Here is a 23,001-nt window from a genome sequence, read left to right on the forward strand (position 1 = left end):
GCTGTTGAGCACTTGAAATGTGCTAGTCTGAATTGAGATGTGCTTTAAGTGTAAAATACACAGTGGATTTCAAACACTTAAAATGAAAAACAGAATATAAAAGTTCTGTTTAATAACTTTTATATTGATTATGTTTTGAAGTGATAGTGTTTTGAATATATTAGGATTAAATAGCATTATTAAAATTAATTTCACTTGTTTCCTTTTTATTAATCTGGCTTCTGGAAAATGTAAAATGACTTGTGGCTTACACTTTTGGCTCACATATTCCTTTTGGATAGCAATGCATTGGACATTTGACAGATTTTTAGAATAAAAGGGTACCTTGAAAGGCAAGTAAGGTTTGTGTGTATAACACAATAGTATATTAAATTATGTAAAAATGAAAGAGGTATATTGCTGTACATTTTTGGTCATATATTTGCAAGGTTTCCCCTCATTTTGCATCTCCTTTCATCAGAAAAATATAGTCAGTTTTAGTAATGTTTATTTATAGTATTGCTTTACATCAGTAAAAAAAATCAGACAAAAGATGCTTGATTTTACTTTGTATTTTCAACAGTTAGAGATATGATTGTTCAAAAATACCAATCTATAAGGTAAAGTGTAGGCCTCTTGAGTGCTGTGCCAACAGTGATTAATTCTGAACTCGGAGATGAGCTTGATGAATGTCTTACAGTGATGGCTTCATAAATACCATGTGTACCAGGAAAAACACGTTCTTCTACTGTTAACTCAAAAATTGTGTTATGTGCAGGACACAGTTACTGCTTTATCTTTTGTTAACAAGTTGTGAATCTTCTCTTTGAAATTAAATTCTAAATCCAGCTTTCTGTTCATTGTTCACAGCTTCGCAGAGGAGATCTTGGGGGTGGAGAGGTAGAAAACGCTTTATTGCTTGTGTGGCCGCAGGCAGTATAGTGTTAGAGTTAAATAACCTCGTGTAGATAAGGTTTTTAAATATCAGTGGTCAAGTCTGCGAAATTTTGTCGAAGGTGAATGAATTGGGCTGAGAGGACTTAAAGGTCAACAGGACTAAATTTCCAAGCAAGTTCTGATGTTTCTAAAGGGAGCACTGATTTTGAGAGCTTGTATTTTGTCAATATAAGTGACAAGATATTGTTGAAGAAAATGACATACCCCTGTTGTTAGCTTTTTTCATGTAGGTTACCTTAAAAGTCTTTTTCATTTGCTTAGTGGAACGAAGCTTGTGTTAACAGCCACATTCGCTACCTTGGGGAGGTTAAACAAGCCAGTACTTCCTTCTGTATTTAAAAGTTTGTTTACAGGTATTGATCATTTTTGTAGTTAATAGCATAATCTTTGCTTGTTTTATGCTTATGATGTCTTTTCTTTGTTAATGTTTCAAAGTATTTCAGTTTTAACACAGATCTTACCCATTTGTGGGTAAATAATGCACACTGCTTTTTTAGGCTTTCTGAAATATTTGATTCTGAATGAAAGATAGGCCGACCTATCTTACTATAATTTTTTTTTTTTTTACTCCAGTTGACCTTTAAAGTAAAATTGGCTACTTTTTTTGTCGAATGCTGGTGATACCTTATGTTTTATTGAAGAAAATAAACACTTGAAATGTTATCCCTTTTCTGTCTTCCTTACATGCATGCATCTGTTCTAGAATCTTACAGCTGCTTCTATATGCCACATGTGATCTTTCCTCTTATAGGCTTTGGCGAGTCCCTGAGAATTTTAAGTGTTCCAACTTAATAATTAGAAGGAAAGGTAGGAGCAGTTTGCTTAAAATAAGTTAATTGCTTATTATCCTTTTTTGATTCAGACAGCATTTAAGAAAAAGGTTTTGCAGGTTGAAAATGCTAATAATACTTCAAGGGTAAATGCAATTGGTGGCCATCAGATGGTCAGAGTGTGCTAAAAGAAACATTAGGGTGGCAGTAGAAGACATCAGCCCATTGCCAAACACCGAGAAGCCCGACATGAGTGTTGAGCTTGGGGCAAGGTAGCCCCTGACCAGCCAGGTGGTAATAGTGGGGACGCTGTTACCACCAGAATGTGCGGCGAGAGGACGCAGCTGGCAGACGTTTTGGACCTGTTAGTGCTGAGTTTACTCCTGGTTTGAAATGCTTTATTTTCAGTTTGATATTTAAATGGTAGGACATGACTGAAAGCCCTCTTTTTTGGAGATTTACTATAAACCAATTTGAAGATTTTTTAGAGTCTTCATTTTAAAATTGTGTCATGATTTGTACTTGTTTAATCTATCTTTGGAATAAAGGTATGTGGGGAAAAGAATTGATTCTGCAGGGTGACAGTATTCAAACAATTTGCATACTGTTTGACATATGAAGTTGCACTGCTTGGCCTACGTTGCTTCCTTACCTCTCTCAGCCATCGTTGCTTTTCTTCCTCATTATCTCTCTCTAGAGAGCACTGTTATCCAGTGAACTTTCTGCGATCAGGGAAATGTTTCACCCTGCACTGTGCAGTATGGTAGCCGCTAGCCACAGGTGGCTGTTGAGAATTTTAAATGTGGCTAGCGCAACCAAGGAACTGAATTTCTAATTTAATTTAATTTTGATTAAAGTTAAATAGCCAGTTTGGCTAATGGTTACTGTATTAGACAGCACAACTATAGAGAGTAAAAAGTTGACTCTATTACACTATATTCTTAGTTCCACTGTCTTGATTTTTTTTTTAATTAGGTTTCCTTCCCAGAATGGCCTTAAATCTGTCCTGTTTTCTTTAGTGCCCTGAACATATATTCTGTTGTTTGTTTTTATGAAAACAATGGTAGAAGTATAAGACAGATGAAATAAAATATAAGTTCTAAAAACATTTGAGAGCTTTTAGGTCTGTTTATAAAAATAGCCAAGATGTATTGATGAAATATTTTGTCTGATTTAAGAAGTTCAGTGTGATCCTTTACACTTGGATTTTTATTATAAAAATAGTTTGAAAGAGGTTTACAGAAAAGGGACAAAACATGTTTTTTGAAATTTCTGAACATGAAGCCCAAGATCTGGGTGTCACCAGTGTACAAGTTAAAGCATGATTTTGTTGTCATGATTTCATTTCTTTTTCCCTTTACTTGATTGATCACAACCTTCAATTTGTAAAACCAATAATAACCCACTTTTTAAAAACATTGACTGTTGAGATTAGTTATCCATTTTAATTTCTAGCACCTATTTCATGAGCGGAAGCATGCAATTAAATGTGAATTTCCATTTGTTTAAACTTGACCACTGCACTATATCACTTCCAGAATTATTTGGCTTGTTTTTTCACTAAATGGAATTTTCATTGGCATGTGTTTTAAAAGTAGCTCTGCTGCTTGTTTCATTATATGCCTGCTGTGGTGTGAAATACTTTGGACTGTATTGCATGTTTTTAGAATTATTACAAGAATATATTTTATTTTGGATTTTCAGATTTTTATGGGGCAGGTTTTTTTGGTATATGCATTTTTTGTATGTTTAAAAATGTAAAAGTTAAAAATGTTTTTAAATGAAAATATTAAAAATATTCTGCATGTTTATAGTATAAGTAGCTTTCAGGGCTCAATGCCATTTAGCATGATGTAAAGTCATTTTAAATGATTAATAGCATGGGATGATTGCTAAATTTTACCTATAGTGTATCATGCCAGACCTTTTCTTGGTGAGGAAGATTGTCGCTGAGCTAATATCTGTGCCAATCTTCCTCTATTTTATGTGGGATGCTGCCACACAGTGTGGCTTGACAAGCAGTGCTAGGTCTGCGCCCAGGATCCGAACCTGTGAACCCCAGGCCACTGAAGCGGAGTGCACAAACTTAACCACCATGCCATGGGCTGGCCCTGCCAGACATCTTTTGAGACAGTCTTTTCAGTGATGGTAGTAATGTGCCAAGGCACTATTAATATGGCTGTTTAAAGGCCTTTTATAAATGTTGTGTGCTAAGTTTAACCATTCATTTTTGGTACTGGATACATGGTAGTATAAAAGAAGGCTGTAGGTTAAGAAGTTTGTGTTTATATTTAGGGAGTTATTTTGTGGTCAACCAGGACTACAAACTCTAAGAACAGATTCATAAATGAGAGGAGGGACTATGGTGGGCACGCACCTGTGTGAAGTGGACAGCCCCAGATTCTTGTGAACTTGTGGATAAGGTCTGTCATGCCTTGATTTCCTGATTTGTTAAAATCAGGATAAGGCTGAACAAAAGTGTGATGTTTAAGGTCATTTATTGTATTATGTATATATTATAAAATTATTTTTTATACTTTTTGGGTAACTTTTGGCTTACTGAATTTAAGTAATCTTAATGATTCTTTGTTTCAGGTCAAAAGAAGATACTAAATGGTTGGTCCCTCTTAGTGTCACTAGATCTGGGTCTATGAATGAGCTTTTCACTCTTTTATAGATTGCACTCAATTAACTGATTTGCCTACTGAATGTTTCCAAATAAAACAATACTACAGTGGGAAACCCTCTTTTGCAGTGGTTCTTAACACTTTTGTGCTCACATATTCCTTTGAGAATCTGATAAAAGCTATGGTTTTTTAACCGGAAAATATGCATAGGTACATAGATGCAAAATTTTGCCTATAATTTCAAATAGTTTACAGAACTGTTTGGCTCTCTCTGGAGTGTATCCGTGGACCCTGAGTTAACGAATCCTGCTCTTTTATTTATGAATTCATTTCCTATCAGTCAGCCAAGGCTGTGTTCATTTAAGTGGAAGCCAATTTCCTTTGGATATAATATATAAAATAACTGTAAATGTTAATTATATAATTGCAAAAGATCCTGACCCTGTGTAGTATTGTATTACCTGTCTTGTCCATATATCTGTTTGATTTAATATGATTTTTATGTGGGATTTACTATAGAATATTTTCCTTTCCTCTTTGATTTAATAACTATTTAGTAACTTGGGATTGTCTTCTGTATGCAAGGAAAAACTTCTTAAAAAAGCATTTCCAGAATATAAATTGACTCAAGTGGAGCCACTTTGAGTATTATATTTTTGGAAAATATTTGTGGATATATATCTTTCCAAAACGTGACTCTTTTTTCCCTCACTCTATTCATTTTCCTGCTGATGTAACTAAACAAGGACTTGCTAATTACACAGGCTGGAAGCGCAATTCATTGACCCCTAGGACGACTACTTTTCCTTGCCCTGGCTGTGAGCATGACGTGGATCTTGGAGAACGAGGAATCAGCGGTCTGTTTCGAAATTTCACTTTGGAAACTATTGTTGAAAGATACCGGCAGGCAGCCAGGGCGGCCACAGCCATTATGTGTGACCTGTGTAAACCACCACCTCAAGAATCCACAAAAAGTTGCCTGGACTGTAGTGCAAGCTACTGCAATGAATGCTTTAAAATTTATCATCCTTGGGGTACTGTAAAAGCTCAGCATGAGTATGTGGGCCCAACCACTAATTTTAGACCCAAGGTAAGTGAAGTGTTTATTAAGTTGGAGTATTAAACTTAATTTATAAGAGAAATTATTACCAGTCTAGAACTTGACAGTAAGAAAGGAACTTGCTTGACTTGAGAAGCTGGTACAAGAAATTAAGGCCTAGTAGTTGAGGTTATTTAGTATGTTGCTAAACAGCCCCACAGCTTAAAAGGCAATATTACCGTTCACTCTGTTACAGTACAGTGTCAGACGACACAGTTGAATGTCCTAATGGTAACTCTGAGTAATAAAGGTTACCTTATCTCAGATGTACTCTCTAAGATTGAAATTATTCAAGTTAAAGAGCTTTTGTGCTTTAATGTGATAAAGCCATAATTATCTAAAAGATTTAATTGGTAAACATTTTTCAGACATTTTTAGTTAGCTAAGTACTATGAATAAATAAGACTAATTACAGCCTAACAGTTTGAAGCTTGTGATATAGTGGTTATATAACGTCTGAAGTAGAATTTGCATTTCTTAAATATTCTGGGTACTTTCTATAACAACGTTCAGGAGAACTTTATGTATTGTTTTCTCTGCTGCGTAACTGAAAAGCAGAATGATTCATGGATATCTTCACTTATACTGCTTTCTGATTTATATAGATAAAAACACTGTAATTGATTCTTTTAAAGTTCTTATTCCAATCTAATAACTTGTGAGTTTGAAAATCTGTTTTTGTGTTCTTGAACATAAAACCTTTAATTTGTAATAGAAAAATGGAAGAAAAGATCCCACAAGTTATTTTGAAGCTGTGAGCTGAGCCTTTCTGACATCATATGAAGTAGTGTAGGACGACAGGTAGATTAAAACAAAAACAGTCTATGTGCCCACGTTTTGATGACTCTTTTCTCAAACTATGTCAGTGTGGCAATAGATTGATCAAATAGTTTCTAGTCCTCTGTTATGGTCCTTATCTCATTTTAAATGCTTAAGGTCATAGATTTTTAAAAATTTATGACTTCCGTCTGGTGTTTTGTATCTTGTAAAAGATGAGTTAAACTGATTAATACTATTCTATCATGAGAGAACCTATGGTTGTTAGTTGAATTATATTGGGCTTGAGTTTTTATGAGCTAAGAATTTCATGAAATTGAAAAATTTTGAGTATAAATTGGAGTCTTATTCTATTTGCAAATATCAGATTGATAAGAGAGAACCAAAGGCATATGAATAGGTACGTTGAGAAAAAAACGTTTTTTTCCTTCAAGTCTTTAGTGTTATTCACTATAAAAAATTCTAAAAAAGTGTCTGTGTATCCTATAGAATATTTTCCTGTAACTTTGAGTTCTTGTGATCATTCCTTTGAGAAAGGCAAACTTTCTATTTTATTTTTAATGTAGTGACTTTGAGAATGTAGGAACTTGAACATACTTAGAAATCTTTTCCAGTTGTTTTTCTCCTGTGCCTCCTCGTCGGAATCAGGACTTTATATCCTGAGAAGAAATTTTTTTTAATGTCTCTCAGTTATCAGATGAGTTATAGTTACTTAAAATCTAACCTATTGGAATCATGGACAACTTTTTGATTTCATTAACGACACTAGCTTAAAGGAATTCTCCCCTTCTGCCAAATGAAAACAGTTATTTTATGTAAAATTTCAAATGTAGCTATGATGGTAGTTTACAGACTAAATAAAAAGGTAGAAACTTAAATCAGAAAAACACAGTTCTGAACTTGGTCAGTGTGTGTGCAATTAAAATGTAAAAGCAAACGCATCTGGAAGCTTATATCCTAAAGTATTCCAAGACTCTCTTAGTAACAGATGTCCTGTGAGGATCATGAGGCCATGGTTCTCATAAATTATTTGTTATGGTACCTTATAAAAACATTGATCGTGATCATTAAGAGCTGCCTAGTCACTGTGGCCAGGGGCCTTTCTAGCTTGGTTAAGCGTTTTACTTGAGTCTCATAGCAGTGAAATTTTCACCTTATCATCAAGTTTAGGGGAGATGACAACATCTGTGTATTTTATTGACCATTTGAACCCTCAAATTGAAAAACAGTGATTCTACTGTAGAGAATTTTCATATGATGTACCAAACACTTTTATTTCTTTTCACACTTTCATTCATTTAAATGGCTTTATTTAGTGATTTTATAAAGCAAATCTTTGCATTTTGGGACTTTATCCCATTACTTGAAAACTTTTGAGTGCCATGTAAGCTATGAAGACCCTTAATCACACTTTTATTCTTTCCTCAATAGATTTTAATGTGCCCAGAACATGAAACAGAGAGAATCAACATGTACTGTGAATTATGTAGGAGGCCAGTTTGTCATCTCTGTAAGTTGGGTGGTAATCATTCCAATCACCGTGTGACTACCATGAGCAGTGCCTACAAAACCTTAAAGGTGGGACTTATTTTTGGAACTAAATTTTGATTCCTTGTAACTTTATTTTACTTTATACCTTTAACTTTTTCCTTTTGAAATCGTGGCATGTTGTGTGGTCTGTTTTACTGAAATGAGTGAACATCCAAAGTGTTACTTACTGATCTGCTAATATGAGGTTAGTATTTCTGACCAGGCAGTTCTTTGCCACAGTGCTCTGCTAGTTCTGAACTCTGAGAAAGAGAGCGGGACGACGGATACTTCATATGGTCGCCAGTGAGCCCAATGCCTGTGATACCGCGTGTGTATATGAGAATGACACACTTTGAAAGACAGTAGCTATTTTGACACTTGATTCTTGTTGCTTGCCTGTAGAATTAGTATAAACTGTTTTGTTTATTCTGGTGGGTACTATCTAAAACTGAGTTACTTGCTGTCTGGTAAGCTTATACAGCCATGCCTTGCTTGATGACAGGGATACGTTCTGAGAAATGTGTCATTAGGTGATTTTGAGAAATGTGTCATTAGGTGATTTTGTCATTGTGTGAACATCATAGAGCAATGTACACAAACCTAGATGGTACAGCCTACTACACACCTAGGCACTATGGTGCTAATCTTATGGGACCACCGTCATAGATGCGGTCTGTCGTTGACCAAAACGTTGTTATGTGATGCATGACTGTATGTGGCCCTTTTAAAACTTGCAAATTTGGTTGATAATTTACAGCCAAGTAGGCAGTGATATAATGCTATTTTTTATTCCATTCCTTTTTCCTTTTTAAAAAGGAATTAATTCTTCCGTAAATCTAACATCCATTTTAATTTTTGTTTCAATTTTTAACAATATGTGTACGCACTTTTTGGCCTATATGTAATTTGCATATGTACGTACAATTTTATATTTTGCATTTTGTATGTCTGTCATGCTCAGTCTTCCTTCTCCATTGAACAGGTGAATTATATGTGTGGTTGTTTTATTGTCCTTGTTTATTAATTCTGTTGTCTGTGTCATTACCAGGTCAGTTTTGTCTGATTTTTTCTTCTTATGATTCCCCTCCTCCTTTGCATGCCTGGCAATTCTTTATTGGCCACCAGGTATTGTAAATTTTACCTTCTTGGGCACTAGATATTTTTGCATTTCTCCAGATATTCTTGAGTTTCCTTCTGGTGTGCGATTAAGTTACTTGGGAACAGTTTGTTCCTTTCGGGTCTTGCTTTGGAGCTGCCTTAGGCAGGACTGAGTGGCGATTACTTCTCGGAGCAATCTTACCTGACTATTGAAGTAAAACCCTTTGTGTACTCTTCCCGATGCCCTGTGAATTTTGAGGGTTATTTTTTAGTCTGGCTGGTAGGGAACAGGTGCTGTTCCCAGCCTGTGTGAACTCCTGGAGTTCTTCCCTCTCCTCCTTCTGGGTGCTACTGTCCATGGCCTCTGACGGTTTCCTCACACATGTGAATGAATCAGTGCTCTGCTGAATAGGCGAGGGGGCCCCCTTGTACCTCTGCAGAGTTCTTTCTCTTTATAGCTATTGTTGTTAGGTGTTGTATAAACTCTGGCCTCCCTGGACTCCCAACTTCCTCTCCTCAACTCATGGTAGATCCTCAGCTCCACTTGAGTTCTCTGCACCAGGCTTCAGAAGCCTCTTCAGACAGTAAGCTGGGGCATTATGCCCCACAGTCGCAGTGCCACTGTTTGCTGATTACGTTTAACTCTGACACCTTGTTTTTTTGTTTCTTATTGGTTTGATCTTACACAAGCTGTCCCCCAGTTTTTTTCTGTTACCTGGAATAAATCTTTGACTACAGTATACACTTGTTATTCTTTATGTTCTGGCGTTAATTTCTCTCACTTATGTTTCAGCCTTTTTTTTAAATAGACTCCATAATAGGTTTCTTAATTTACTCACTTTTTAGTAAGAATAAAATTATTTAGATTTGCTATTTGCTAAAAGTAGCAAACTGATCTCCTTAGATCTCCTTCCTTTTCACTTGGTTTTAGATTTTAAGCTGGAGGGCTCCATGATATATGTTATATTATCATTTCTCTTCTGCGTCCCATTGGACCTAGGCAATCTGTGTTAAGACTAGATCTGTTTTAACCAAGAATCAGTGTGTCCATTTGTTTATAGGCCTCCAAAAAGTACATGCACCAGACACTGACACTAGGCATTGACTGAGCATTAAAGTAAAACATGAAGAGACGTGGCTCCTTCCTTCAGGAAGTGCGTCTAATGGGGGAAGCAGTTTTAAATCTTTTGGATATAGTAGGCCCCAGTTCTCTAGGAACTCATCAAAGCCTAATTTCTCAAGGACCCAAAAATTGCTCAAAGCTTTCCTCTAGAGCAGTGCTTCTCAAATGCTAGCGTGAGTCAGTTTCCCCAGAGCTAATGAAGATCACACAGGCCCGCGCACCTTGAAGTAGGACAAGCCTGGCCTCTGTAGTTTTACAAATTCTTCTCTTTGCTGCTGTAGCCAAAAGGAGTACAACCCCCTGCACGCGGTACTTCTGGTTCCAGCATGGGCCTGACAGGGCAGCATGGGAGGAACTGTCACCTTCCTTGCAGCTTGGTGCTGCGGAAGGCCCCGTGGAAGGAATGATGGTTAGTACTGGGCACTGAGGAAGTGTCTAGTTCAGCTACTGACTATGTGATATTTGTACTCACTGAGCTTTGGTTTCCTCATCTGTAAAATGCTGGGTTAAGACACAAGATTTTATGTCTCTTCCTATCCCTAACATCCTACAGTTTCTTTCTTGGTCCTGTCCTGCCTTTAGTCCTCAGAAATCTTGTTCCTCTACCTCATGGGTCCTTCCTCTGTCCCTCCAGCGAGCCATCAAGGAAACTCACTGTGTCTGACTGCTGGGTGTTCAGTGAATTAGAGCCAGGTGCTGCCGGAGACCTGTCACTTTGGTTTCTGCATCCGTTCTCTTACCCTGCTATGTGGTCTAAGGGAAAAAAGAGGAAGATAATATTGGTAGGAGACTCACTTCTTAAATTCCTCAAAGCTGGGTCTCTGCCCCTTTCTTTTCTTACCCTCTTTTCATTCAGATCATCAGCAGTGACAGAGAAATGCTCAGGTCCTCCAGGCAGGGCTGCACCTCCTTAGGTGTTTTCTGGATGTTCTTATTCTTTTTAGACTCTGAATACATTTGTCTGTTAGAACTTTGTACCCCAAAGTACTTCAGGGTTTTTGTTTGCTTTTTAATATACTTCAGCATATTACATATTATTTTTTCTGGGCTAGACTTAGAGATCTTACCAAAACCTGTGACGTTATCTCTATGGTAAACTTTACTGATTCTCAAATGACTGCTTTGTAAACAAGTTGTTCATTAAGCTCTGGAAGCTTAATAAGCTCTGTTTTATAAATCTGTATTTTCATATTGTTTATCGTATAATTATTTAATGACCATCTAGGCTGGGATGGGCTATGAAGATTATTTTGGAAGGTTCTTTTTTTCTGTTCCTATTGTTTTTGTGTGTGAGTGAATTGTAAAATCTGATGGAAGAAAATACTGTTTGAATTTCTGCCCTTCCATTTACTTAGAAGACTTAGAGAAAGAGTCCTGGGAGTGATGATGAGACAACAAAAATGTACTATTAGTGTCTTTGGGATTTTTGATAATCTGAGCTTCACTATTTTGTTCTTGTTTCCACCCTTCTTCTACTTTCTCGTATATCCTTGGGCCTGTGTGCTCAAGGCAAGTAACTGTTTACCTTGGGTTAATAAGGATAATCACCATAGTTGATGTTACTGTTTGTCAATTTTACTGTCTGTTTATCACAGGCTAACAAAGAGGATGAGTACTCTGAAAAAAAAATTCTTTAAGGCCTTTGTTAAACTTATATTTCTGCTTATTTGTGTTACTAATAATTTCCAACAGGAAAAACTTTCAAAGGATATTGATTACCTTATTGGCAAGGAGAGCCAGGTGAAGAGTCAAATTTCTGAACTAAACTTGTTAATGAAAGAAACAGAGGTAAGTGATAAACTGGCTTGCGTATTTCTCATTCATTCATCTAGATGTTCACTTATTCATTTATAAAATCCTGAGGGTATTAGATGAGCTGAGAGGACAAAGTTGTGTTAGATTTCACCCCCTGCTTTTCTGGGACTAGGAAAACAAATGTACAAAATAAGTTATGCTGTATGATCAGTGCTGCAACAGAAGTAGTGATTAAATGATATTGGAGCACAGAGCAAAGAACGACTAACTCTTTATGTGGCAGTTAACAAGGACTCAAAAATAGCAATATAAGGGAGATGATAGCTTTTACAGTTATCTGTATTTTCCAGAATTAACAGATGGCATTTGAAAAACATACTATATGTGGATAGGACCAGGTTTATTTAAAATTCCAGCTATTCCTAAGTATACACCTGACATATGTTCACCAAAGACATGAATTAGAATGTTCATAGCTACATTATTTGTAATAGCCACAAAGTGGAAATTACCCAAATGCCCATCAATGATGTAATATAAATAGCAGTAAGAATGAATATCTACAATTATATGCAACAATGTAGATAAATCTTGCAATAGTATTGAAAGAAAGATGCCCGATACAAAGGAGTACTTACTGTGTGATTCCATAAAGGTGAGACTGGACCGTGTTGGTTTATATTGTTCAGGAGAGGAGTTGTTGAAGAGCGGGAGGATTAGTGCCTGGAAAGGTTGTAAGGGTGGCCGCTAGGACACTGGTGAGGTTCTTTTATAGAATCTGGATGCTGTTTGTTTGGGTGTGCTTGCAGAGATTCATCAGTCTCTCCATTACATGTACATTTTTCTGTTTATTGTATTTCCAATAAAAAAATTAGAAAAATTGATAGCATTTAAAAAATATAGTAAAACAGGATAGGACTAGGTTGTTTTAAAATTCCAAATATTCTTTACTGACTTTACCTATTTCTTCTCTCTATTTGAAATAAATTGAAGAGCCATTACTTCTGATCACTTTAAAAGTTGTAATTAAATATATAAGACTGTTGCTTCTTGAAAATGGTTTTTAAAAATGGGTTGAAATTATTGAGAGATTATGTAAATTAGCACCATGTTACCAGTATTGCTTTTGCACTTAATGTTCTTTTTTCTGATATTCACTGACTGCATTTATCACCCTAAATAAGTTGTTTTTCCATGTAATTTAAAAGTGGGGTTGAGCCAGTCCTGATGGCCTAGTAGTTAAAGTTTGGTGCTCACCCGTTTGGTGGCCCGGGTTCACTTCCCCATTGTGGACCCACACCACTCATCTGTCAGTTGCCATGCTGTGGCAGTGGCTCACATAGAAGAATTAGAATGACTCACAACTAAAATATACGACTATGTACTGGGGCTTTGAGAGGAAAAAAAAAAAGAACAGGAAGGTTGGCAACAGATGTTAGCTCAGGGTGAATCTTTCCCTGCAAAAAAAAAAGCTGGGATTTTGTTTTTCATACGTTTGTCTGGTTGACAGACTCAGTTTGGTGTAGTCCTCCAGCACTTAGCAAATGATCACCTAGGTGGCAGGTTGCTTCAGGGCTTGTAGCTTTGGTCATTTCAGGCTTGTCTTTACCGGTTCTCTCAGTCACACTGTCCTTTGCTTCTGAAATAAGGAAAACCCAGTACCTGTGTTTGAGTTTGTCATTCACTGGGTTGAAAATTGAGGAACTCAGGTGTCAAGTTTTCATATAGACACTGATTCCTTGGAATCCTGGAGAAATTATTTAACTTCTTTTTGTATCTTTGACCTAAGCTGCATTTGTAGGTTTATCAGTAAGAATTTTCTTCAACACTAGAGAATTCATCTCTATTCTTGAATTTAACTCAGTGACAGTTGTGACACTGTCTTTTTATCTGTAATTATACTTAGCCAGAAAGAAAAATCTCCTTTTTACCTATGGATTTAATGTTGTGATGTCATAAAATACTACCAAAATGTCACCACCCTCTGTCTTCTCCCCACTGCCCCAATTTTAAAGAAATTTTGGCTGTTGGGGTTAGGAAACAGAGAAACAATCTGGAACAAATTTCCTTTCGTTGTAAATGTTGGCTATAAGCCATTGGAAAACGCACAGTGCACTTCTACCATATATTGTCAGCTTTCAAGAATGTTTTTGAAGACTCTTTTCTGTTGGCTGCTGCAGATGAGTCTGTTAAGATAAGTGCTTATGAGTGCTCTGCTGGTCTTATTTGCAAAATCAAGTTGATCTCTGATTTTATGGTCATTCAAAATGTTTATTAAGCACCACAGATAGGATCATTTTATGACAAAGTAGAGGAATAACTGCATGTACAATGAAAATAATGCTTATTCAGAATGTGTGACATTGTAGTGGGCATTTTATGTAAATAATCTCTTTCAATCTTCAAAAAAACCTAAATGGTTTCTCTTATCCCCAGTTTTCAGAAGAGAAAAACTCAACCATGAAGTTAATTTGCATAAGGCCATACAGCTTTTAATTATAATTAAATTAATAGTAATTTGAAGATAAGAGTTACATTTTTATATCTTGGTAAAGGGTGTCATCTTTTCTGAGTTTCATGGCTGTAGTTTAACTTTTAAAAAAATTGGAATAGAGTAGAAAGTGTCATAATTTTCCTGAATTAGAAAGGAATTAAAAACTCCAGAATTGTATTTTCCTGTGTCTTTGGTTAAATCACTTAATTTCTGCCTCAAGTTCCTTTGTATACAAATTGAAAGTTGTTTTTTTATTTAATTGAATAAATTGTTTATTGCTGGACATTGGAGATTAAAAACTTAAGGAAAGTACAATATTATAAAATTACAAAGTATGTCTAAATAAAAGTTGCCAGTCGTTCCTTGCTAAGTGTATTTGATGCCAAATATTGTTCTGAAAACTTCAGAGTCAGATGAAATTTTTTTCAGTACAATATTTGGGTTTGTTTTGTTGTTTTGGCTATTTTATGAGGAGACATTGGATTTAGCAGATGAGATAATGCTTTGCTTGTTTTATAATAGTGTAACGGAGAGAGGGCTAAAGAAGAAGCAATTACACATTTTGAAAAGCTCTTTGAAGTTCTGGAAGAGAGGAAATCATCTGTTTTGAAGGCAATTGATGCTTCTAAGAAGCTAAGATTAGACAAATTTCAGACTCAAATGGAAGAATACCAGGGGCTTCTCGAGAACAGTGGCCTTGTGGGATATGCTCAAGAAGTGCTTAAGGAGACAGATCAGTCTTGCTTTGTGCAGACAGCAAAGCAACTCCACCTCAGGTAGTTCACTTTTAACTTAGAATCTCTCCAGCAATGTGGTTAAATGCTGTGTGTGTTTCAGCTTTGGCCTCGAGTGGTTCGTGATGCTGCGTTGCGTGCAGAGCCTCTTGCTTCACGTGTCAATGTTGAGTGTAGTTTTCTTTTGTTAATCACATTACAAACATTTCTTCTGCTTTTCCTTTTCAAAAGTCATTTTTGTATAATATGTACTATATCTGTCTGCAGAATTCAGAAGGCTACGGAATCTTTGAAGAGCTTTAGACCTGCGGCTCAGACTTCTTTTGAAGACTATGTTGTTAATACATCTAAACAAACAGAACTTCTTGGAGAATTGTCCTTTTTCTCTAGTGGTAAGTTTTAGTAATGGCAAAACCTCACTCTTTTAGTCTGAATTTTCATTATGTAGAAAAAACAGAGTCCTTTCAGTTTGATATTACAAAGCAGCATCTCTGTTGCCCTGAATCATCATATTCCATTTACGTTTTTATAGCTGTGTTTTTATGCACAAAAACTATTTTCTACTGGTTTTTGTGGTTTTAAACATTGTGTAAATGGTATCACATTGTACAGATTCTTTTTTTAAATTGCTTTTAAAAAAATTGTTTAAGATAAATGTTAATACTTGAGGGTCTGGTTTAAAGCTGTATTCTAACTTTATAGCATTTTATTATGTAAATTATTTCCCCGCTGAGAGACAGTTTGTTTCTATTTTTTTTCCTCTGTTGTAAGCAGGGCTGTCTAGAACATCTTTGTGTTTCTTTGTGCACAGGTCCGTGAGTTTCTATAAGGCAGAAACCTGGAAATGGTGTCTTCGAGCTAAAAATGACTAAGATGTTTAAGTGTTTACCTTGCTGTATGAGTTCGCTAAGCTGCCAAAACAAAATACCGCAGCCTTAAACAACAGAAATTTATTTCCTTATAATTCTGGAGGGTAGAAGTCCAAGACAAAGCTGTGGGCAGGGTTGATTTCTTCTGAGGGCCCTCTCCTTGGTTTGCACACGATGACCGTCTTCTCCCTGTGTCTTCACATGGTCTACCCTCTGCATATCTGTGTCTAAATTTCTTCTTAGAAGGACACCAGTCATATTAGGCATACTGGATTAGGGCCTACCCTGATGACCTCATTTTAACTTAATTACTTCTTTAAAGACCCTCTCTTCAAATTCAGTCACATTTTGAGGTACTGGGGTCAGGACTCCAACATGCAAATTTCAGAGGAGGCATAATTGAGCCCGTAGCTCATTTGTTGTATTTGTGTTTTGCTGCTCTCCTGCAGATGTCTTCCTTCCCTTCTTCTCTTCTCACCTTGTTCATCTCCCTCAGATTTCTCTTGTAGGGATGGTGAACAATTATAGTCCTTAGAAAGGTATACTTACAGTTTAATTACCATGTAGATAGAGATGTGTAGATTTGTACATTCAATCTAAGGAAATTTGTCTTGTTAATAGTTAAAAACTCTCTCAGGCTAGCCCTGTGGCGGAGTGGTTCAAGTTCCACGTGCTCCGCTTGGGCGACCCACCCAGGTTCGTGGGTTCAGATCCCGGGCGCTGACCCACTCCACTTGTTGGTCATGCTGTGGAAGCGTCCCACGTACAAAGTATAGGAAGATTGGCACAAATGTTAGCTCAGGGCTAGTCGTCCTCAAGCAAAAGAGAAAAAGGAGGATTGGCACCGGGTGTTAGCTCAGAGCAAATCTTCCTCAACAACAACAACAAAATAGGTTAAAAACTCTGAAGGATTGTGACCTCCTTTCTTTTCAAATCAGTACCTGAATCTCCTTTCAGATATATACTTATCTCATTTATTATGATGGTCTTGTTTTTCCAAATATAAAATATTTGTTACTCTTTAAAATGCTGGTTATACTTCATATACTGTACTCCCCCTTTTTTCCCAAAATGTGTACTTGAATTCTTTTTCATATACATGCTAGTTTACTTAGGAGTACAAGGTCCTCCCTCCCTCGGGTATCCCAAAACACTCTGGAAAGATGAGGTTGAAGGTGGGTAATCTTGTGTTATGCCAATGTCTAACAAAGAACCAGTAAAACGATGGGTGAGAATGGAAAGTAGTCACTCAGCTTCCGGCTGATAGATGATCTCCTCATTTTTTCCTTCATGCACATTTTTTAGTAAGCTGTGGTTCAAAAAAAGAAAAGCAAGGGCTGTGGGGTGGGGCATACTAGTGATGTTATTCTGTAACTAGCTGTTTTTTTTCACTTGCAAATGTGTTTTGGATGACTTTTCAGATCTCATTATGGTTGCATAACATTCGGTTGCATCAGTGCACCATACTCAGGCATCCTCTCGCATTGCGTATATGTAGCTGGGGATCAGGAGAGGGAGGCTTCTGCTTTTCATTTCATATTCTCCTCTGTGATTTGATATAAATGTGTGTTTGTGTGTGTGGGTGTGTGTAACTTTTATAGCTTATATATAACTTTTATAACTTATATAGCTTATATGACCCAAGCAGTTAAGCTTATTGGAATTTACTCTATGGAAAGGATTATGGATATGCATAAAGATTTAGCTGCAGTATTTTAATCGTCATATTTTTAGTGAAAAATTAGAAACATGTTTCTGAAAATAGTTAAATGTTGATCCATCTATATAATGGAATGCCACTGGGAGAAAAATACTGGCAGGATCTATAGAAAATTATTGAAGTGATTATCTTTGAGTTAATTAAAACTTTTTTGTTTGTTTATGTAGTTTCTGATTTTCTTACAAAGATATGTATGATGTTTATACCAAGAAACATTTATTTGAATTGCCTTGCAACTCTATGGAAGAAAATATGAAAGAAAATTGTGTAATGTTTCATTGAAGTTTTTGTTATACTCACCAAACTTAGATTTTAAAATATTTATTAAAATAATTATTTGCTGGAGGACACAGATAAAAAAATTCAAGTACAGGGTTATTATTCAGTAGGTGGAAATTGAAGGCATATGGTTAAAATTTTTAATTTATGGTATTTCAGAATTAATATAATACTTAAAGCTAAAATTGGATCTTTTAATTTTTGTCTTATTTTTCGTTCTTTTTTTCTCCTTTCAGTTATAAACACAAACATACCTTTTAAATCTCTATTTTATTGTATATTCTTTTTAAATTTTGTGGTAAGAATACTTGCCATGAGTTCTGTCTTTTTAACACCTTTTGAGTATATGATGCAGTACAATTGACTGTAGGTACAACGTGGTACAGCAGATCTCTAGAGCTTATCTTCCTAGCTCAAACGTTATGCCTGCTGATGAATACCTGCCCATTTCTCCCTCCTGCCGGCCCCGGGTAACCACGATTCCAGTCTTTGAGTTTGTGAATTTGACTATTTTCGATACCTCGTATAAGTGGAATCATGAAGTCACTGTCTTTCTCTGTCCGGTTTATTTCACTTAGCTTATCTGCAAACTGCATATCTTCATTGTCCAATAATGCCGGAGTTATTCTTTTTCTTATACATAGTATTATAAATTTAGAAAATTCTTGGACAGTATGGAAATCATTTAAGTATTGTCAAATACATCATTTTTATTGAGGAAAAATAAATGTTCTCAAATAGCAGTATTTTAACATTGTTTTCTATTTCATAATTTTTTCAGGCGTAGATGTGCCAGAGATCAATGAGGAAGAGAGCAGAGTTTATAACAATGCTTTGATAAGTTGGCACCATCCAGAAAAGGATAAAGCTGATAGCTATGTCCTTGAATATCGGAAGATTAACAGAGATGAAGAAATGTTGTCTTGGAATGAGACAGAAGTGTGTGGCACAAGTAAAATGATTTCAGAGCTTGATAACAACTGCAACTATGCTTTCAGAGTAAGAGCCTACAAGGGTTCCATCTGTAGTCCTTGCAGCAGAGAATTGATTCTTCATACTCCTCCAGCCCCAGGTATTGTGAATACTGGGAATTAAAAAAGGATGGAATTGGAAGAGACCTTGATAACATATAAGCTGGTCTGTGTCTCCATGCAGCCTACTTTTAAGCCAGCTCTCATTTGTAAAAGATTATAGAAGAGTAGATTCCATTCTCAGCTAGGATTTAGAAATAGACTGAATACTTGAATTTTCACCATGTAGGCTGAGAACAGGATTAGACTTTCGACTGACATCAGTTACAGAAAAACGTGAAAGGAAGACATTTGAATGAGCAGGGCTATTGAGTTAAAATAGCATAAATGCTACCTTACAAGTTTTAAATAGTATAATTCTGTATTTTTTTTAATCAGTTTATTTAAATCTCTGTAACATAGGATCTAGGTAGATTTTTTTTTTAACTTTTTATTAAGATTATGATAGTTTACAACCTTGTGAAATTTCAGTTGTACGTTATTGTTAGTCATGTTGTAGGTGCACCACTTTACCCTTTGTGCCCTCCCCCCACCCTCCCTTTCCTCTAGTAACCACCAATCAGTTCTCTTTGTCTATATGTTTAACTTCCACCTATGAGTGGAGTCATACAGAGTTCATCTTTCACTGTCTGGCTTATTTCACTTAACATAATACCCTCAAGGTCCATCCATGTTGTTGTGAATGGAACGATTTTATCCTTTTTATGGCTGAGTAGTATTCCATTTTATATATATATATACCATATCTTCTTTATCCAATCATCAGTTGATGGGCACTTAGGTTGCTTCCACATCTTGGCTATTGTAAATAATGCTGCGATGAACATAGGGGTGCAGGGACTTTTGAAATTGCTGATTTCAAGTTCTTTGGATAGAAACCCAGTAGTGGGATGGCTGGGTCGTATGGTATTTCTATTTTCAGTTTTTTTGAGAAATCTCCATACTGTTTTCCATAGTGGCTGCACCAGTTTGCGTTCCCACCAACAGTGTATGAGAGTTCATTTTTCTCCACTACCTCTCCAACATTTGTCACTTTTTGTTTGGTTATTTTTGCCATTCTAACAGGTGTAAGGTGATATCTTAGTGTAGTTTTGATTTGCATTTCCCTGATGATTAGTGATGATGAGCATCTTTTCATGTGTCTATTGGCTATCCGTATATCTTCTTTGGAGAAATGTCTGTTCATGTCCCCTCCCCATTTTTTGATTGGATTGTTTGATTTTTTGTTGTTGAGCTGTATGAGTTCTTTATATATTATGGAGATTAACCCTTTGTCAGATATAGAACTTGTAAATATTTTTTCCCAATTAGTGGGTTGTTTTTTGTTTCAATCTTGTTTTCTTTTGCCTTGAAGAAGCTGTTTAGTCTGATGAAGTCCCATTTGTTTATTCTTTCTATTGTTTCCCTTGTCTGAGGAGTTATGGTGTCCAAAAAGATCCTTTTGATACTGATGTCAGAGAGCGTACTGCCTATATTCTCTTCTAGGAGACTTATTGTTTCAGGTCTAATCTTTGTGTCTTTGATCCATTTTGAGTTTATTTTTGTGAATGGTGAAAAAGAATGGTCAATTTTCATTTTTTTACATGTGGCTGTCCAGTTTTCCCAGCACCATTTGTTGAGAAGACTTTCTTTTTTCCATTGTAGGCCCTTAGCTCCTTTGTTGAAGATTAGCTGTCCATAGATGTGTGGTTTTATCTCTGGGTTTCAATTCTGTTCCATTGATCAGTGCACCTGTTTTTGTACCAGTACCATGCTGTTTTGATTACCGTAGCTTTGCAGTATGCTTTGAAGTCAGGGATTGTGATGCCTGCAGCTTTGTTCTTTTTTCTCAGGATTGCTTTAGCAATTCGGGGTCTTTTGTTGCCCCATATGAATTTTTGGATTCTTTGTTCTATTTTTGTAAAGAATGTCGTTGGGATTCTAATTGGGATAGCGTTGAATCTGTAGATTGCTTTAGGTAGTATGGACATTTTAACTATGTTTATTCTTCCAATCCGTGTGCATGGAATGTCTTTGCATCTCTTTATGTCATCAGTTTCTTTCAGGAAAGTCTTGTAGTTTTCGTTGTATAGGTGTTTCACTTCCTTGGTTAAATTTACCCGAAGGTGTTTTATTCTTTTTGTTGCGATTGTGAATGGGATTGAGTCCTTGAGTTCGTTTTCTGTTAGTTCGTTGTTAGAGAATTGATTTTATACCCTGCAACTTTGCTGTAGCTGTTGATTATTTCTAATAGTTTTCCAATGGATTCTTTGGGGTTTTCTATATATAAGATCATGTCATCTGCAAACAGTGAGAGTTTCACTTCTTCATTGCCTATTTGGATTTCTTTTATTTCTTTTTCCTGCCGAATTGCTCTGGCCAAAACCTCCAGTACTATGTTGAATAAGAGTGGTGAGAGTGGACACCCTTGTCTTGTTCCTGTTCTCAGAGGGATGGCTTTCAGTTTTTGCCCATTGAGTATGATGTTGGCTGTGGGTTTGTCATATATGGCCCTTATTATGTTGAGGTACTTTCCTTCTATACCCATTTTATTGAGAGTTTTTATCATAAATGGATGTTGGATCTTGTCAAATGCTTTCTCTGTATCTATTGAGATGATCATGTGGGGTTTTTTTTCTCATTTTATTAATATAGTGTATCATGTTGTTTGACTTGCAGATGTTGAACCATCCCTGTGTCCCTGGTATAAATCCCACTTGATCATGGTGTATAATCTTTTTAATGTATTGCTGTATTCAGTTTGCCAAAATTTTGTTGAGGATTTTTGCATCTATGTTCATCAGTGATAGTGGCCTGTAGTTTTCCTTCTTTTGTGTTGTTCTTGTCAGGTTTTGGGATCAGGGTGTTGTTGGCTTCATAGAATATGTTAGGGAGTGCTCCATCTTCCTCAGTTTTCTGGAATAGTTTGAGAAGGATAGGTATTAAATCTTCTTTGAATGTTTGGTAGAATTCTCCAGAGAAGCCGTCTTGGCCTGGACTTTTATTTTGGGGGAGGTTTTTGATTACTGTTTCAATTTCTTTACTTGTAATTGGTCTATTCAGATTCTCTATTTCTTCCTGCTTCAGTTTTGGGAGGTTTTAAGAATCTAAGAATTTATCCATTTCTTCTAGGTTGTCCAATTTGTTGGCATATAGTTTTTCATAGTATTCTCTTATGATCTTTTGTATTTCAGTGGTATCCATTGTGATTTCTCCTCTCTCATTTCTAATTTTATTTATTTGAGTCTTCTCTCTTTTTTTCTTAGTGAGTCTGGGTGTTTGTCAATTTTCTTTATTTTTTCAAAGAACCAACTCTTTGTTTCATTGATTCTTTCTACTGCCTTTTTTGTTTCAATTTCGTTTATTTCTGCTCTGATTTTTATTATTTCCCTCCTTCTACTGACTTTGGCCATTGTTTGTTCTTCTTTTTCTAATTCTGTTAGGTGTCGTTTGAGATTGCTTATCTGAAATTTTTCTTGTTTATTGAGGTAGGCCTGTATTGTAATGAATTTCCCTCTTAGGACCACTTTTGCTGCTTCCCAAATGAGTTGGTATGGTGTGTTTTCATTTTCATTTGTCTCCAGATAATATTTGATTTCTTCTTTAATTTCTTCCACAATCCATTGTTTGTTCAGTAGCATGTTGTTTAGTCTCCACATTTTTGCCCCTTTCCCAGCTTTATTCTTGTAGTTGATTTCTAGTTTCATAGCATTATGATCGGAAAAGATGCTTGCTGTTATTTCAGCCCTCTTGAATTTGTTGAGGCTTGCTTTGTTTCCCAAGATATGGTCTATCTTTGAGAATGTTCCATGTGCACTTGAGAAGAATGTGTAACCTGCTGTTTTTGGATGGAGTGTTCTATATATGTCTATTAAGTCCATCTGGTTTAATTTTTCATTTAATTCTATAATTTCCTTGTTGACTTTCTGTCTGGATGATCTATCCATTGGTGTCAATGGGGTGTTAAGGTCCCGTACCGTTATTGTATTGTTGTTGATGCCTCCTTTTAGTTTTTTTTTTTTTATTTATTTATTTTTCCTTTTTCTCCCCAATGCCCCCCGGTACATAGTTGTGTATTCTTCGTTGTGGGTTCTTCTAGTTGTGGCATGTGGGACGCTGCCTCAGCGTGGTCTGATGAGCAGTGCCATGTCTGTGCCCAGGATTCGAACCAACGAAACAC

The 23,001-nt window shown here is 36.1% G+C and overlaps 1 protein-coding gene across 9 annotated transcripts in view; it reads left to right on the forward strand.

The window, feature by feature from the left end:
- Nucleotides 1–23,001, forward strand: part of TRIM36 (tripartite motif containing 36) — a 48,589-nt gene that overhangs the window by 17,137 nt on the left and 8,451 nt on the right. For 4 of the 9 annotated variants that reach the window (NM_001301294.1, XM_070232721.1, XM_023616921.2 and 1 more), the window contains 6 exon segments: nucleotides 5,098–5,423; nucleotides 7,641–7,787; nucleotides 11,653–11,748; nucleotides 14,732–14,985; nucleotides 15,211–15,335; nucleotides 18,593–18,883. In NM_001301294.1, coding sequence (NP_001288223.1) covers nucleotides 5,098–5,423; nucleotides 7,641–7,787; nucleotides 11,653–11,748; nucleotides 14,732–14,985; nucleotides 15,211–15,335; nucleotides 18,593–18,883 — 1,239 coding nt within the window. 9 annotated transcript variants of the gene reach the window in all.

The sequence above is a fragment of the Equus caballus genome, chromosome 14 (genome assembly GCF_041296265.1).
Source record: "Equus caballus isolate H_3958 breed thoroughbred chromosome 14, TB-T2T, whole genome shotgun sequence".
NCBI classification, from domain to species: Eukaryota; Metazoa; Chordata; class Mammalia; order Perissodactyla; family Equidae; genus Equus; species Equus caballus.